Source organism: Onychomys torridus, chromosome 1 (assembly GCF_903995425.1).
Source record: "Onychomys torridus chromosome 1, mOncTor1.1, whole genome shotgun sequence".
NCBI classification, from domain to species: Eukaryota; Metazoa; Chordata; class Mammalia; order Rodentia; family Cricetidae; genus Onychomys; species Onychomys torridus.
In genome coordinates, this window is record NC_050443.1 from 15,355,124 (window position 1) to 15,369,746 (window position 14,623).

A 14,623-nucleotide genomic window follows, 5' to 3' on the forward strand; every position below is an offset into this window, starting at 1 on the left:
GTCTTGTTGCAGCATCACCAACACAATCGCCAGGACAGAGACCATTCATGTGCCACAGCATCCCATGTCCCTACTGACACTGCCCCATACAGGAATCCTGGAAAGACTCACACACAAGATGTCATTGCTGCACACACCAGCTTTGATCGATTGTGCACTACCATGAAGTATATACACAAGCTGGGCATGGACACACGTGTAACCCCAACATGTGGGAGGTTAATGCAGGGAGACTTCAGCTCCAGGTTAGTCTGGGCTATATATAACAAGGCCCTGTGTCAAAAGAAAAGAGGGTGGGGTGTAGGGAAAACCAAAGAAAAGACAGATGCACAATGATAAACCCTGGCCTCAATGAGTATGTGTGCACCCCCAATATATCCACAAACCGAGTCCCACCGGAAACATGGTTCCTCATGCAAAGCCCCACTCACAGCATTTCCATCAAGGACCTCTTCTCTCTCCTCATCTCAGAATGACAGAGGCAAAAACACAGGTGTAAACAATGCTTTATGGAGGACCAGGACGGGATGGAGCAGGCCTCCAGGTAATAAATAACAGACTTGCAACAGCAGGGCCAGGCAGGAAGTTGGGGCCAAATGGCCCTGGTCTCAAGCTTTGGGAGTTCTTCAGGTATGGTTAGGGGCTCAGGAGGAATAGAGTTAGCCAAGTCTGAGGAAACAGCAGCAGGTATGGGTTCCCCCCTTCCCGTGTGGCTCAATCTTGCCCCAAAGCCAGACCCCACTAGGCCAGGGAAGGGGGATGGGTGATGGGGTAGCTTTTCTGGGGCTGGGACAGATTGGGGCCTAGCCACTTGGGGCCTGGATCTGGGCCCCCCTAGCCTTCGACAGAGCTGGTCCAGGAGAACAGGTGAGCTGAAAGAGAAGGGTATTATGACCCAGAGGGTCCTGGGTTTGTCTAGCTGGAACCTCTTGTCTCATTACTAGGTATCTGCATGACTTGTCTGCCTGTACCCTTTATTCTCCCAGTCTATGCACTGTCTGACTTTGCTGCCCCTCTGCCTCAGATTGCTATGCCCATTTCAATATCTAACAACCACGACCCTTGCCAGGACTCAAGAGATAGAAGCAGGAGGATGGTGAGTTTGAGGCCAACCTCAGCTACAAAGTGAGGTCCTGTCTCAAAAACACAAAACACGCCGGGCGGTGGTGGCGCACGCCTTTAATCCCAGCACTCGGGAGGCAGAGGCAGACGGATCTCTGTGAGTTCGAGGCCAGCTTGGTCTACAGAGTGAGTTCCAGGACAGCCAGGGCTACACAGAGAAGCCCTGTCTCAAAACAAACAAACAAAAACCCACACAAAACAGAAACAAACAAACAACAACAAAAAAAAAAACCCACAAATCATAAACTAAATACATGTCCCGCGTTTATAAATGTCTATGTCCTTTTTATCCCTAATGGTCCAGGCTAAGCCTCATTCCCATGCTTCTCAGACTGGAGAGATAGAATAGAGTAGTGGTTATTGCTTCGACTGCTTACATTACCTAGACGTCTCTAGAAATTATCTGACGTAAATGCTAGCATCAGGATGTTGTAAACATTCCCACCTTATTCTAATGTGCACTATTTCCAGAGAGGGTAGTATTGGTAGGCCCAGACTAACTTTTTGTCTAAATGAAGTAAAATCAGAGGGTGTGGTGGTTCACACCTATAATCCCAGCACTCAGGAAGTAAATTAAAGGCTTCAAGTTACAAGCCTGTGCTATGTAGTCTCAAAAAGAAGAAGAAGAAGAAAGAAAAATATGGCTCAGCTGGTATTGCTTGCCTAGGCTGCATGTGGCCCTGGGTTCCATCCATCCTCAGCACCCCATAAATGGAGTTGGGTACTGTAATTCCAGCCCTTGGGAGGTAAAAGCCAAAGGATCAGCAATATGAGGTCACCCTGGACTACTACATAATTAAGTCTGAGGCCAGCCTAGGCTATGTCTCACAGGTTTTGTTTTTGTTTTTGTTTTAAGAAGAGGAAAGGGTATGTAGGGGCGATGTACTTTTTGTTTTTTTTATAAATTTTTTTGAATAAAAGAAAATATCAAGCCAGATATGGTCGCACACTTTTGGTTCCAGCCCTAGAGAGGCAGAAGCAGGTGGATCTCTGTGAGTTCAAGGCCAGTCTGGTCTACAGAGTGAGTTCCAGGGCAGCCGGGGCTGTGTAGAGAGGCCCTGTCTCGAAAACAATGAAAGACTTATTGGTAAGCAGGCATGGCGGCACCAACTTAGACTCTTAGCACTTAAGGCAAGAAGACTAATACAAGTCTGCGGCTGTCCTAGGCTACATCGAGAGTTCCACATTAGCCTGAGCTGCACAGCAAGACCCCCATCCCCCGAAAAAGAAAAATAAACACACCGAAGGGGTTGAAAAATAGTTGAGTCTCTGTAGGTATGACTACGTTAGATAAATATATGACAGAGTGGTCAACGGATTCTGTACACTCACTGGTTACACTGGGGACAAACTGTGGAAAAGACTGCTAATTCCCGAGACACCTGCCAACGTTCCTTTGCTTTGCTGTGCTTTGTTACTTTCTGTGGTGCTGGGGACTGCACCCGAGAAGGCCACCCGCATGTGAGGGAAGCGCCCTACTACTGAGCTACACAGCCAGTCCACATGCTCTCCCAGAGTCTTTAGGATGGGTAAGAAGGACAGCAAGGAACAGCCCTTGGGCTTTCAGCAAATGTTAGGCTCTGCTCTAAACACAAGTCAATCTCCTCCACACCCCTGAGGGACTATGACTGACCCCATTCTACAGACTCAGGGTCAGCAAACAGGCTCAGACCAGCAAGAAGGAAGAACGCTGTCTAAAGGGCTCACCCCCGACTTCTCTCCTTCAAATCCCAAAGGCATCAAGAACCATGCTGGTCTAGACTGGAGAGATGGCTCAGTGGTTAAGAGCACCGGCTGCCTCCAAGGACCCAGGTTCAATTCTCACCAAACACACGGTAGCTCACAATTGTCTGCAACTCAGTTCTAGGGGACCTGACACCCTCCACACAGACATACATGCAGGCAAAATACCAATGCACATGCAATTTTAAAAAATCAAAGAAAAAAACAATGCTGGCTCTACCTGCAAAACAGATCCAAGCCTAAGGATTTTCCCCACAGCTATCCTGGGCCTGCCAGTGGCTGGGAGGGGAGGGGACTGGGCTTCCTGAAGTATAGAGGGAGAATTAGCAAGGACACCCATCATCACTGAGGTGAGGAAGGGGTCAAACCCTGTAGGGTCCTGCATGTCTGCCAAGGAGTCTGGACCATGCATGGAAAAACCAACAAGGCTTCTGGGAAGAGAAGGCTACCAGGGGAAAAGAGGGAAAAAAAACATGGCCTGGAAAGAAAGACCCAAAGAAACAAAGAACTTTCAAAGGAGCAGGGAAATGTCTAAGAGCCTCTGGGGGCAAGGTGACAGGGCCCAGGCCCTGCAGAGGGTCAAGCACCAGGCTCAGCAGCTTCAGCAGAGTCCCATGGACCCCAGGAGCCATGGATGGTTCTCAAAATGGGACATGGATGGATCTGAGCTTTAGCCGGAGCCACTAACTGCCACAAAAGGGTCCAAGACTGGAGAGAGAGAGATTAGGGAAGAGAGAACCTAGTCACTTCTCAGTGACCCCCCTACTTGTCCCTAGGCTGTAAGCCTATCTCTCTCTCTATCCCCAACAGGGTCTTATGTATCCCAGGCTGGCCTCCAACTCACTCCCACGATCAGGTGTTCTGTATGGAAGCCTCCGTATGCACGCACACTAGGCAAGCACTCTATCACTTGAACTACATCTCTAGTCCTCCACCTCATCCTCACACCAGTCCCCAGCAGCTCCTTCACAGAGGATTCCTGTGATGCTGAGTCTAGCCCTCTCCCTCTCCTCCTCTCAGTTGTCCCCTCTGGCTCCTGTAGCATCCAGGGTATAAATGAGAGACCTCCCCAGAGCCCTAGGTACTTTTTAGCCAGCTCCCCAACCCCATGCGGTACTCTAGTGCACGCACATACCCCACTCCAGCCTCACTGGCCTCCTTGGCCACACCATGCATGATCCTACGCCAGGGCCTCTGCATGTACTTTTTTTCACCTTCCCTCTTTGACGCCCCTGCTCTGGGTTTTCACTTAAATTGTCACCTTCTTGGATGTCCTGTTTAAAAGTGCAATCTGCATCCTATCCACCTTATCAGAATGTTTTTCTCCACACTCTTTGCCCCCTAAGGACTATATAATTTATGTAAGTATCCCATCTATGATGTGTCTTCTCCCAAGGCAATGTAGGCACCATGCAAACAAGAATTATTGTTTGTTTGGTTTTGGTCTGTTTTACCTACTGCTGTCTCCCTAGAGGCTTCACCAGAGCTTAACACAACAGAGGTCCATCACACCAGTGAGAACCATGAATGAAGGGTCAAGTGCAGGCTGAGGCTGGCAGAGGTCTGGGGTGCAGAGGGCCCATGGATTCCCTGGGGCTGGGAAGGTGGCTCCTTCGGTTCATGGACTTTTGAGTCTTTCTTTGTCACTGTTTTTCTTGTCACGTTTTCCAAGTCTCGATGGCTGTTCTGGGCCCTGCCCCACCCAATACAGAAAGCCCTCTTGCCTCCGGAGCCCCCAGCATCCCACCTGGCTCTGCAGGTCTCAGCAGCCACAGGGCTGAGGGGCCACGGCCTGGGCGCTGCGAGGCTGCCGCAGCTGGCGAAGGGACACATCACCATACTGAATGCCTGAGCCCATCCTCTCGGGGTCTAGTTCACCTGTGGGAGGGGAAAAGCCAAAAGTGTTCCTCAGAGCCCAGCACACGCCCCAACCCCCAACCCCCACCTCTCACTCGGAGCAGGTAGGCCTCACCTGAATCGATCTTGTTGAGGATGGTGCGTGCACACTTCAGAAAAGCTTCTTCCACATTCTCACCCGTGAGAGCGCTGGTCTCCAGGAACATCAGCTCTGGTGGGGCAGGGCCTCTGTCAGTTCCCACCCTCTACTCCAACTCTGGGTTTCTCAAAAGTTCTGTCCATGCTTGTCCTTACCTCGGTCCCTGTGTGCATTGTCCTCTGGGGGAATGGTGCCTTCCTACTTAGACACTCACCCAGCTCTCCCTTCCCAACTCAGCCCCCGTGCCCTTCCCCAGAGCCCTCCCTGATGACCCAGCTGAGTCAGGAGACTCCTCTGCACTCCAAGGGCCCCCTGTGCCTCCCCTGTGCTGGCAGTGACTTCTTTCTGATGTCACTGTCAACAAATGGGTCTGCCTCCCAGCCTCTACCACCGCACCATGAGCCTCATGAGTTTAATCAGTGTCCCCGGACTCACTGAGCACAGCCCCAAGCCCACCTCAGCTACCCAGAGGTCACATGACAGGGCTTCACACTGAAGTTACAAAGATTCAAACCTACATCTGCCTGGCAGCAAAACCTCTTCTAAAACTGGGAGTCTGAAAACCAAGAGGTCATGAATAGGGTATGCTTGTATACTCTCTACAATCCTAGTGGTGGCAGAGATAACACAGATGGTCAGGAGCACTGGGTCAGCCTGGGCAATAGTGTGTCTGAAGCTAGCCTTTACTCACAAAGGCATCCACCTCAATTGCCGCTTGAGTTTGCAGCAGCCGCCTTAAACCACTGCTTTATGCTACGTCCCGTTGTGGAGGACATTTACAGCAGCTACCTTGTACCAGGAGGAGCTAAGGGTGTGATGGCAGTTCCTGCGGCCAGCACACTGCTCATCTTCTTTCTAGCTGAACCTGAATACCACAGCAGTCACACGACTCAGGGCTTTGAGTTAAAGCAGGCCTGCTGAAGCTCCATGTTTAAGGGACGGCCATCCACCAAAAGCTAAGAGGCACATGGGCCACAGTGGACGGGTCCATCCCTCCACCCATCCCCTGGTCCACAGCACAGCCCTCACCATTCTCCTGGGCAAAGCGGGAGGCCTCCAGGAAAGTAACCTCACGCTCAGGATCCAGGTCCTTCTTGTTGCCGCAGAGGATGACCACGATGTTGGGGCTAGCCAGTGTTCGGGCATCAGTCAGCCATGCAGCTAGTGAGTTGTATGTCTCTCGGCTGTGAAGGACAGACAGAAGAGGGAGGCAGCGCAGGAGGAGAACCATTCATGCCCAGCCTCTCCCGTGCCACCAAGACCCTGCACCCACCTGGTGATGTCGTACACCAGCAGGGCTCCAGCTGCCCCTCGGTAATAACTCCGCGTCACCGACCTGTGAGGCCAGGGGGACCCAGTCACCCCCAAGGCTGGGATCTGCCCCGGGATTGCCCCCCTCTGTGGAGAGAGGCTAATGGTTCGGAGGCCCCCTTTTCTATTGGTCCATCCCCTAAAACCTGACCTTAATCTTCTTGAGATACAGTTTCTCTATCTCTAGACAGTCTCACTCTCTAGCCAAGCTGGCCTGAAACTGACTAGGCAGCCCACCTGCTTCACTATTAAACCAACTCCCCTGCCTCAGACATCACACCCAGGGTACTTAGGACTGGAGCTAGGGCCTGGCACACGCTAGGTAGTGGTCTACACAGAGCTACACTCCAACCCTTGATGTTAGTTTAAATCAACTGTGTCATGCTAACATAGCGAGGCTGACTCCAAATCCACTGTATCCCAGGCAAGCCTGGAACTTTCCTATTTCATTATTTCTTTTATGTAGGTGTGGGTGGGCGTACATGTAGCACACCACATGTGTGAAGGTCAGAGGACTCCTGTAGGAAGTGGTGCTCTCCTGAGCTCAAACTCAGGTCCTCAGGTAGGCAGCAAGCACTTCTTACCCACTGAGCCATCTCACAAGATCATGTCATGAACTTGCAATCCTGCTGCCTTAGCCTTTCAAGGAACTGAAATTACAGGCATCTACCACCACACCAGCATAATTTTCCATAATTCCCTTAGTTTTCTTTCTTGTCTGTCAGTCTTTCTCACTGTCTCTCCCATGTTCACTGCAGCCTTCCCTCATTCCTTCCTTCCGTGAGTCAGTCAGCACTTTCTCAGCATCGCCCACCTGCCTGTCCTGGCCAAGTGCTATTCAGCTTCTACTTGTTCCTCCCTGCTGTCTGCTGCAGGCCCCCTTTTCCCGGGTGGCCAGCTCCCTTTGTCACCAATTTGGATCCCTCTGGAATGCATGCACTTACTGCAAACCCAAGCCATGTCACACGCTGGCCTCCTTCACCCTCTCTCTGCCTCTGGGTTCTACACACCTCACATAGTCAATCTACACATGAGTTAACCAGCAGCCGCTAAGTGCTGAGGCTAGATTCTCCATGGGCTAACTATTCTCTCTCTGTCTCCCACCCTCCTGCTCTTCCTGTTTCTCACTCTCCGAGTGTCTGTTTTTGCAGACCTACTAGGTGCCCCAGCCTACACACATCCCACTCTCTGCAATACTCACCTCTATCTCCTCAACTCCAGCTGTCCAACCTTCCTAAACCTCTCTGCTTCTGACCTGCTCTTTCCGCGCCCATTCTCGCCTTGATTCCCCCTTCATCTCTCTGTCTATGTCTCTCCTTCCTCCTGGGGCTGTAGCTCCTTCAGGTTTCAGTGTCTGCCCTCTTCAAACACTACTCCTCAGGGCTGGAGAGTGGCTCAGCAGTTGGTTAATAAGGCTTACTGCTCTTGCAGAGGATATGTGTTCCGTACTCAGAACCCAAATGGCAGTTCACAACTACCTATAGTTCCAGCCCTACGGGACCTGATCTCTGGGGGTTCCGGCACACATAGAGTACACATACCTATACTTAGGCATACAAATATGGACATTTAATTAATTAACTAATTAGAAAGATAAAATTCTACTCCTTATTCACACCCTTAAGCCTTTTATTTATTTTTTCTTCTTCCTGGTCCTGGGGATGGCACCAAAGGTCTTGCACAAGCTAGACAAGAGGTCTGGGGGACTCTAGGCAGGGGCTCCACCACTGACCACACCCCAGCCCCTCACTGGGGAACTCTAGGCAGGGGTCTACCACTGAGCCACACCCCAGCCCCTCACTGGGGAACTCTAGGCAGGGGTCTACCACTGACCACACCCCAGCCCCTCACTGGGGGATTCTAGGCAGGGGCTCTACCACTGAGCCACACCCCAGCCTCTCACTGGGGGATTCTAGGCAGGGGCTCTACCACTGAGCCACACCCCAGCCCCTCACTGGGGGATTCTAGGCAGGGGCTCTACCACTGAGCCACACCCCAGCCCCTCACTGGGGAACTCTAGGCAGGGGTCTACCACTGACCACACCCCAGCCCCTCACTGGGGGATTCTAGGCAGGGGCTCCACCACTGACCACACCCCAGCCCCTCACTGGGGGATTCTAGGCAGGGGCTCTACCACTGAGCCACACCCCAGCCCCTCACTGGGGAACTCTAGGCAGGGGTCTACCACTGACCACACCCCAGCCCCTCACTGGGGGATTCTAGGCAGGGGCTCCACCACTGACCACACCCCAGCCCCTCACTGGGGGATTCTAGGCAGGGGCTCTACCACTGAGCCACACCCCAGCCCCTCACTGAGGGACTCTAGGCAGGGGCTCTAGCTCTGAGCACTACCACATGCCAAGCTTCCCTTTTCTCCCTCTTCGTCTCTTCTGAATTGGGAATCAAACCCAGGGTCTTACACTACTTGGGCTAGTGCTCTCCCTCTGGGCTACAATTCTATTCCTTCTTTCATTTTTCACTTTAGCCCAGACTGGCCTCCAACTCACACAGTCCGCCTGCTTCAGCAGACTGTGTGTTTGGGATTGCAGACCTGATCCACCACATTTAGCCTTTTTTTCTCCAGAACTTCCTTTCTCATCAGATATATGCCCCCTGTGAACAGAGCTCCTGTTTCTCTCCATCTGCCTACCCTGCCCTCTCAGCGTCTCCCTGGTCTTATTTCATCCCTGAGGGACTCTACACACCTTGCCCTCCCCTCTCCCCTCCTTGGGAACCCAGGCCACCTACCGAAACCGCTCCTGGCCAGCAGTGTCCCAAATCTGTAGCTTCACAGTCTTCCCCCCAACGTTGACCACCCTGGATCCAAACTCCACGCCGATGGTGTGGTTGGAGTCCTGTTTGACTGGGAGTGGAAGGGGAAGAGGAGGCAGTGCAGGGGCTCCTGGAATTCCCCCATCCTGCAGGCCTCCGCCTCCCTTTCTGCAACCCAATTCTCACTGCTGAGTTGGCAGAGAACTTAGCAAAGACCACCCATCCACCAAGGCCAGAGGCAAACCTATAGCAGTAGCTTTATACCAACGGTACCTGCTACCTACCCCACCTACTGCCCACTGACCCACACCACGGCCACATCCACAGTTCCGGGGTATTGCCAGAAACTCACACTTATTCTCAATGAACTGATGGAGGAGACATGATTTGCCAGTTCCAGCACTGCCAATCACCAGGAATTTGAAGAGGAAGTCTGAGCAGATGGTGCCAAGATCAAGGATACCCATAGGGAAAGAACGGCACAGGGAATAAGAGGAAAAATAGGAAGTCAGAAGGAAAGATGCACACAAAAGCAGAAATAGCCATACATAACAAACAGTAAAACATCTACAGTGCTGCAGATAGGATTCGGGGCATCCTGCATGTTAAGCAAGTGTTTTTCCATATTAACCCACAACCCAAATGAATCTTTTACTCATTATTTATTATTATTATTATTATTGATTGAAACAAAGTTTCACTATGTATTCCAGACTGACCTAGCTGTCCTCAAACTCCAAGCAATCCTCCTGCCTCAGCTTCTAAAGGAATGCTGGGATTACAGTTATATGCCGCCATACACTGTATTCCTTCCTTTTTTCTTCTCCTAGTCAAGGACTCATTGTGCAACACTATCTGGCCCTGAATCCCAATCCTCCTGCCTCAAGCCTCCTCACTACTAAGATTACAGAATGTTCCAGTATATTCCACTTTTCTTTCTTTTTTCACTTTAAGAGTATTACTCTGTAGTCCAGGCAGACTTCTAACTTGAAGCAGTCCTCTTGCCTCAGTCTCCCAAATGTGAGGATTATAGACACAAGATTATTCTTACATAGTGCTTACCATATATATGCCCAACACAGTCCTAAAGATCATTATGTATGTTGACAGCTCATTTAATCCCAAATAAAGATCTAAAGAGGGAAGTATATTAAGTACCCCTACTTTCCAGAGTAAAAGAATGAGGTCAGAGCTGGAGAGATGGCTCAGTTGGTTAAGAGCACCGAATGCTCTTCCAGAGGTCCTGAGTTCAATTCCCAGCAACCACATGGTGGCTCACAACTGTCTGCAATGAAATCTGGTGCCCTCTTCTGGCCTGCAGTCAAACATCCTGTATATGTAATAAATAACTAAATAAATCATAAAAAAAATATTTAAAAAAAAAAAAGAGAATGAGGTCAGGTGGGGCGTTGGTGGCGCACGCCTTTAATCCTAGCACTCGGGAGGCAGAGGCAGGTGGATCTTTGTGAGTTTGAGGCCAGCTTGGTCTCCAAAGCGAGTTCCAGGAAAGGCGTCTCCAAAAAAATAAAAAATAATGAAGTCAGAAAGGTTAATCGACTTGCCCAAGGCCACACAGCTAGGTGGAACTAAAGGTCTCTACAATACAAGACCTTAACTGATGAATTTTAAAGTCATTTCAACCTTGAATAAATCTGGCCTCCACTCCTCTCCACCTCCTACAACCCTCTCATTCACTCTGTCAAGGCCTCTGACATTTAGCCTATTTACCTAAACTGGTTCCCTCCTCAGGGTCTTTGCACTAGGTTTTTTGGCTTTTCTATATGTGTTGAATGAATGCAGCTGTCTCTGATTCTTTACTGTCCTCGGACCTCCGTCCACGCACATGATACTGTACATTCATATTGATTTTCCAACCCTGAACCTCTTCTCCCTATCCTCTGCCCTGAACCCTTGGCCACTATCCTCAAACTTAAGCCGCATCCTTTGACGCTAAGTTTCAAATCTAACTCCAGTACATCACTCCAGACCTCTCAAACCAGATCAGCCCCACAGGATGTGCAGAGCTCACAGCATCTGTGCGAGGTTCTCTCTCTACTCCATAAAGCCCGACCCTAGCCATTCACCGTCAGCCCCGCCCTATTCACTCACGCTCCGCCCAGGAAGACTTGCTTCCCTCCTTGAGGCCTACCCCCTACCCTAATCTACTATCACTGGCTCCCTCAAATCCCGCCCTAAATCTTTATAACTCACACAGCGGTCTCCCAAGCTCCACCCAAATCGATTAAGCTCAGCCCCAGACCCACTTAGCCCTGCCCCTCATCGCGGCAGACCCCGCCCCCTGATCAGAAAGCCCCGCCCCACTTCCACATCCGCATCCTCTACGGTCCCAGCCCCCCCGCTTCGACCCAGCAGCCTCACCGTAGGTCTCGGCCATGGCTTGGTGGCGACCGCTGAGGGCCGCAATATGGCGCCGCGGCCGCGCCTGCTCCTCGGCTGGCAGCCGCTCCACTCGGGCTGCAGCCTCAGCTCCTTTCCACTCCCGGACCCGGCGCCGCCACTTCCGCCTTCACCCCCCACTCCCGCGCGAGCCTCCAGAGCTGCGGATACCAGGCCACGCTTGCCCAAGGCCGGGATTGGCGGACTCGGCAGACAGTGGGCGGGACGGACGGCGCAGATTGGTGGCGCGAAAGGGGCCGAGTCGAAAGGGGCGTGGCCTAGCCGAACGATTGGTGAAGCAAGTGAGAGGGGGCGGAACCAGAGGGGCTGCGCCCGGCGGAGGAACGGATTTGGTCAGGATTCTGGGCACAGAGACGAGACTCCGGATTGGTTAGACGTGGACCTGGGGGTGGGGACACGAATGCCAAGAAGTGGCAAGGGCAGGGTGGACAGAGTTGGAAAAGCGGATCTCAAGCTCCTGGGTGCGATTTCTAACCCCACAGGCAGGAAGGATGAAAGCCGGGATGGCACGCTCACATTGCTCCCCATCTGCAATGAAACCTCTGCTGGTTGGGCATGGTGCGGGGCGGGGGCAGAGGCAGGTACATATCTATGAGTTCGAGGCCAGCCTGGTCTACATAGTGAGTTCCATGCCAGCCAGGGCTACACAATGAGACCCTGTCTCCAAAAAAAGAAGGAAAACGTCTGTTGTACGATCTATGCCCTCTTCAGGATCCAGCTGGCTCATTACCAATAGTTAACGCCTTCTAGAGGGCGGAAAGTATACATATATTGTACTGTTTAGTTTATTACCTTGCTTGTGGCCCCAGACCTTACCCAGTTTGGAGCAAAGGGCTTACAACAGTGAAACCCTGCCTAGCAACCACTGACGTTACCACATTTAGGGCACTGATTGGCTAGCTTCAGGAACCTCAATGTTTTCTTTGCACATGTCCTCCCAACCTCAAAAAACGAGAGACAGTTTGCAGTTGGCTATTGTATTTGCATAAAGTCGAGAAGGTAAACAGCAGGGGCAACAGCAGGTTGAGCTCACTGGCAGTAGAAATCCCATTTCTGAAAAAAAGAGAAAAGGAAAAAACAGTAGATAGAAAACCGATGATCACATAGCTGTAGCTGCAAGGACCAGGTTTGGCCTCACAGAAATAACGAAACTAGCCTCGAGCCCTGTAACCTCTGCATTTCCCAATTGAACAGGGCCTGGTGACACATGCCTGAAAACGAAGCAGCCCTCAGGAGGCTGAAGCTGAAGGCTAGTGATTGGGAGGCCAGCCTGGGTACATAATCTGTCTCAAGAAAAAAAAAAGTAATGACTTCTCATTTACAATGAGAAAATGAAGAAGCCCTTACCCTCCCACTCCCACCTCCACCCCGAGACACTCACATCTGTCTTCACATCAATTTTGGCAGGTTTCAGAGTCAGGTCCTCTCGAACAATGCTACTGGGGAAATAGCCCAGGCGGGCAGCCAGGTCTCCATAGTAATCTCCCTGAACCTGGAGAAGAACTTATAAGTCCATTTGGGGAAAAAAATATGGCACTCACACCTGCTAACTCCAGTGCACAATCTTCTCTGAATCTCAGCTTAAATGTCATTTGCTCATGGCTAGGATGTAGCTACTGTAACTAATCCTTACAATGGCATGTTTGCTGGCACTTTTGATGGCATGCTGGTTGCCTGCCTTCACCCATTAGAATTGAAAGGGATTGTTCACTGTTGTACCTGAGGCCTGGAAGAGCTTGGACCCAAGCTGCCCTGTAATTGCTAAAGTAAAAATGCAGTAAGTGACAAAATGTCCTTATCCCTCAAATCTGTTTTCCCCTCCCACCAAATTTTCCCTTCAGATGGAAAACAGGATATATATATATATACCCCATCCCCCATACTCTTCCCTCTAACACTCTGAAGACTTACGCTGCCTCCCCAGAAAAGCCGCCCACGGCCCTTCAGCTTGGAGAAGACATACACCACTTGGCCCCTGTATATGGTCAAGAAGCGGCAATCAGGGGCGACGTAGTCCTGAACAGCCACAGCCATGGAAATAGGGTCTAGAGGAGAAAGCAACAACAGCAACTTCAACACAGACCGGCAGTCCAAGCCCTCAGCCCCCTGCCCTTCTTCCCTGAGTCTTACGGCTGCATTCCTCATCCGCACACAGCTTCCAGTCAGCCAGCTTGGGCATGTCTCGATCAGCCCTGCTAGGCCCTGGGAAAACAGACAGGAAGATGACACCAACGAGCACCGGGGACCACACCATCATGGACCAAGAATGACCAAGGTAGGAATGGGGTCTCGAGTCTCCTCCTGCCCTCCACCCTCCGTGCTGAGTCACAAGGAAAACTGTGTTCACAATCCTGTCTCCGCCCCAAACCAAATTACACCCCCCCACCCACTCCCCAAGGTAGTTATTCCGCCAGAACCATTTCAGAGACAGGGTAAGGGCTATGGGCCAAAGAAAATGCCCACTTGAGCCCAAAGCAACCCAGGCCACTCCAAGTAGCAGCCACCCCCTCAATAATCAGAGACCCAGATAGGCAGGCTGGATTATCTGGTTCCTTCTTCGAGTCATTTTAGGTACCCGGACCCTCCAGAGACCAAACTAGAGAGGCCAGCATAGAAAACCACCTTGGAATTTCCTGTGCTGAATAGTCTGAGAACAAGGCAGTTCTTTGATTAGCAGCCACAGCCTGGTCCCAGGTACTGAGCAAACACTGAATGTCCCAGCCTCAGGCTAGGCACTGGCCCACCTGGCTCACTGCATCTTCCCAGGCTCCTTCCTCAGTGGAAGGCACGAGCAAAGCTATTCTAGCCTCAATTCCCTCCCTCATCTGCGAAGGCAGCAATGAAAGCCAAGAACATCCATCAAGTGTTGGTACTGGTTGGGTTGTTTGTTTTAGTGAGTATGAGTGTTTTTACTGCGTGTGTGCCTGGTACCCTTGAAGGTCAGAAGACGGTGTTGGATCTTTTGGAACTGGAGCTAAAGACGGTTGTAAACCACCATGTGGTGCTGGGAATTAAACCTGGGACGTCTGGAAGAGCAGCCAGTGCTCTGCTCTTGACTGCTGAGCCGTCCCTCATTCCAGCCTACTCTTTTTTGAGACAAAGTTCTACTACGTAGTCCTGGCTGGTCTGGAACTCCCTATATAGATCAGGCTGGCCTCAAAATTACAAGAGATCCAGCTGCCTCTGCCTCCCCAGTGCAGGATAAGACATGCACCTCCATTCAGGGTTAGAATTAAGCATATATTTTTTCCTTAGGGATAG

The 14,623-nt window shown here is 51.2% G+C and overlaps 2 protein-coding genes across 3 annotated transcripts; both read right to left on the reverse strand.

The window, feature by feature from the left end:
• Positions 1-489: 489 nt before the first annotated feature.
• On the reverse strand, positions 490-11,530 carry Rab4b (RAB4B, member RAS oncogene family). Of its 2 annotated transcripts, XM_036179977.1 has the most exons (8): positions 11,324-11,529; positions 9,297-9,377; positions 8,921-9,035; positions 6,135-6,197; positions 5,891-6,045; positions 4,838-4,933; positions 4,613-4,743; positions 490-872 (listed from the first exon to the last, which is right to left on the reverse strand). In XM_036179977.1, exons 1-7 carry the CDS (start codon positions 11,337-11,339, stop codon positions 4,628-4,630), a joined length of 642 nt encoding a protein of 213 aa, XP_036035870.1. In that variant the 5' UTR covers positions 11,340-11,529; the 3' UTR covers positions 490-872; positions 4,613-4,627. The 2 variants fall into 2 exon arrangements, with proteins under 2 accessions (XP_036035870.1, XP_036035880.1); XM_036179987.1 differs by lacking the exon at positions 6,135-6,197 and having other exon boundaries at positions 11,324-11,530.
• Positions 11,531-12,263: 733 nt separating this feature from the next.
• On the reverse strand, positions 12,264-14,385 carry Mia (MIA SH3 domain containing). The gene is made up of 4 exons (XM_036180044.1): positions 13,493-14,385; positions 13,274-13,407; positions 12,744-12,854; positions 12,264-12,415 (listed from the first exon to the last, which is right to left on the reverse strand). The coding sequence occupies exons 1-4, from the start codon at positions 13,617-13,619 to the stop codon at positions 12,392-12,394; spliced, it is 396 nt and encodes a 131-aa protein (XP_036035937.1). The 5' UTR covers positions 13,620-14,385; the 3' UTR covers positions 12,264-12,391.
• Positions 14,386-14,623: the final 238 nt, after the last annotated feature.

Coding starts and splice junctions, on each gene's coding strand:
- Rab4b (XM_036179977.1), bottom strand. Junction 4,934..5,890: donor CCGCTTTGCCCAGGAGAATG/GTGAGGGCTGTG, acceptor CTGCCCCACCAG/AGCTGATGTTCCTGGAGACC. Junction 4,744..4,837: donor CCTCAACAAGATCGATTCAG/GTGAGGCCTACC, acceptor CCCCTCCCACAG/GTGAACTAGACCCCGAGAGG.
- Mia (XM_036180044.1), bottom strand. CDS start 13,619: ATGATGGTGTGGTCCCCGGTGCTCGTTGGTGTCATCTTCCTGTCTGTT. Junction 12,855..13,273: donor GGCTTTTCTGGGGAGGCAGC/GTAAGTCTTCAG, acceptor GTTCTTCTCCAG/GTTCAGGGAGATTACTATGG. Junction 12,416..12,743: donor AAATTGATGTGAAGACAGAT/GTGAGTGTCTCG, acceptor TCTTTTTTTCAG/AAATGGGATTTCTACTGCCA.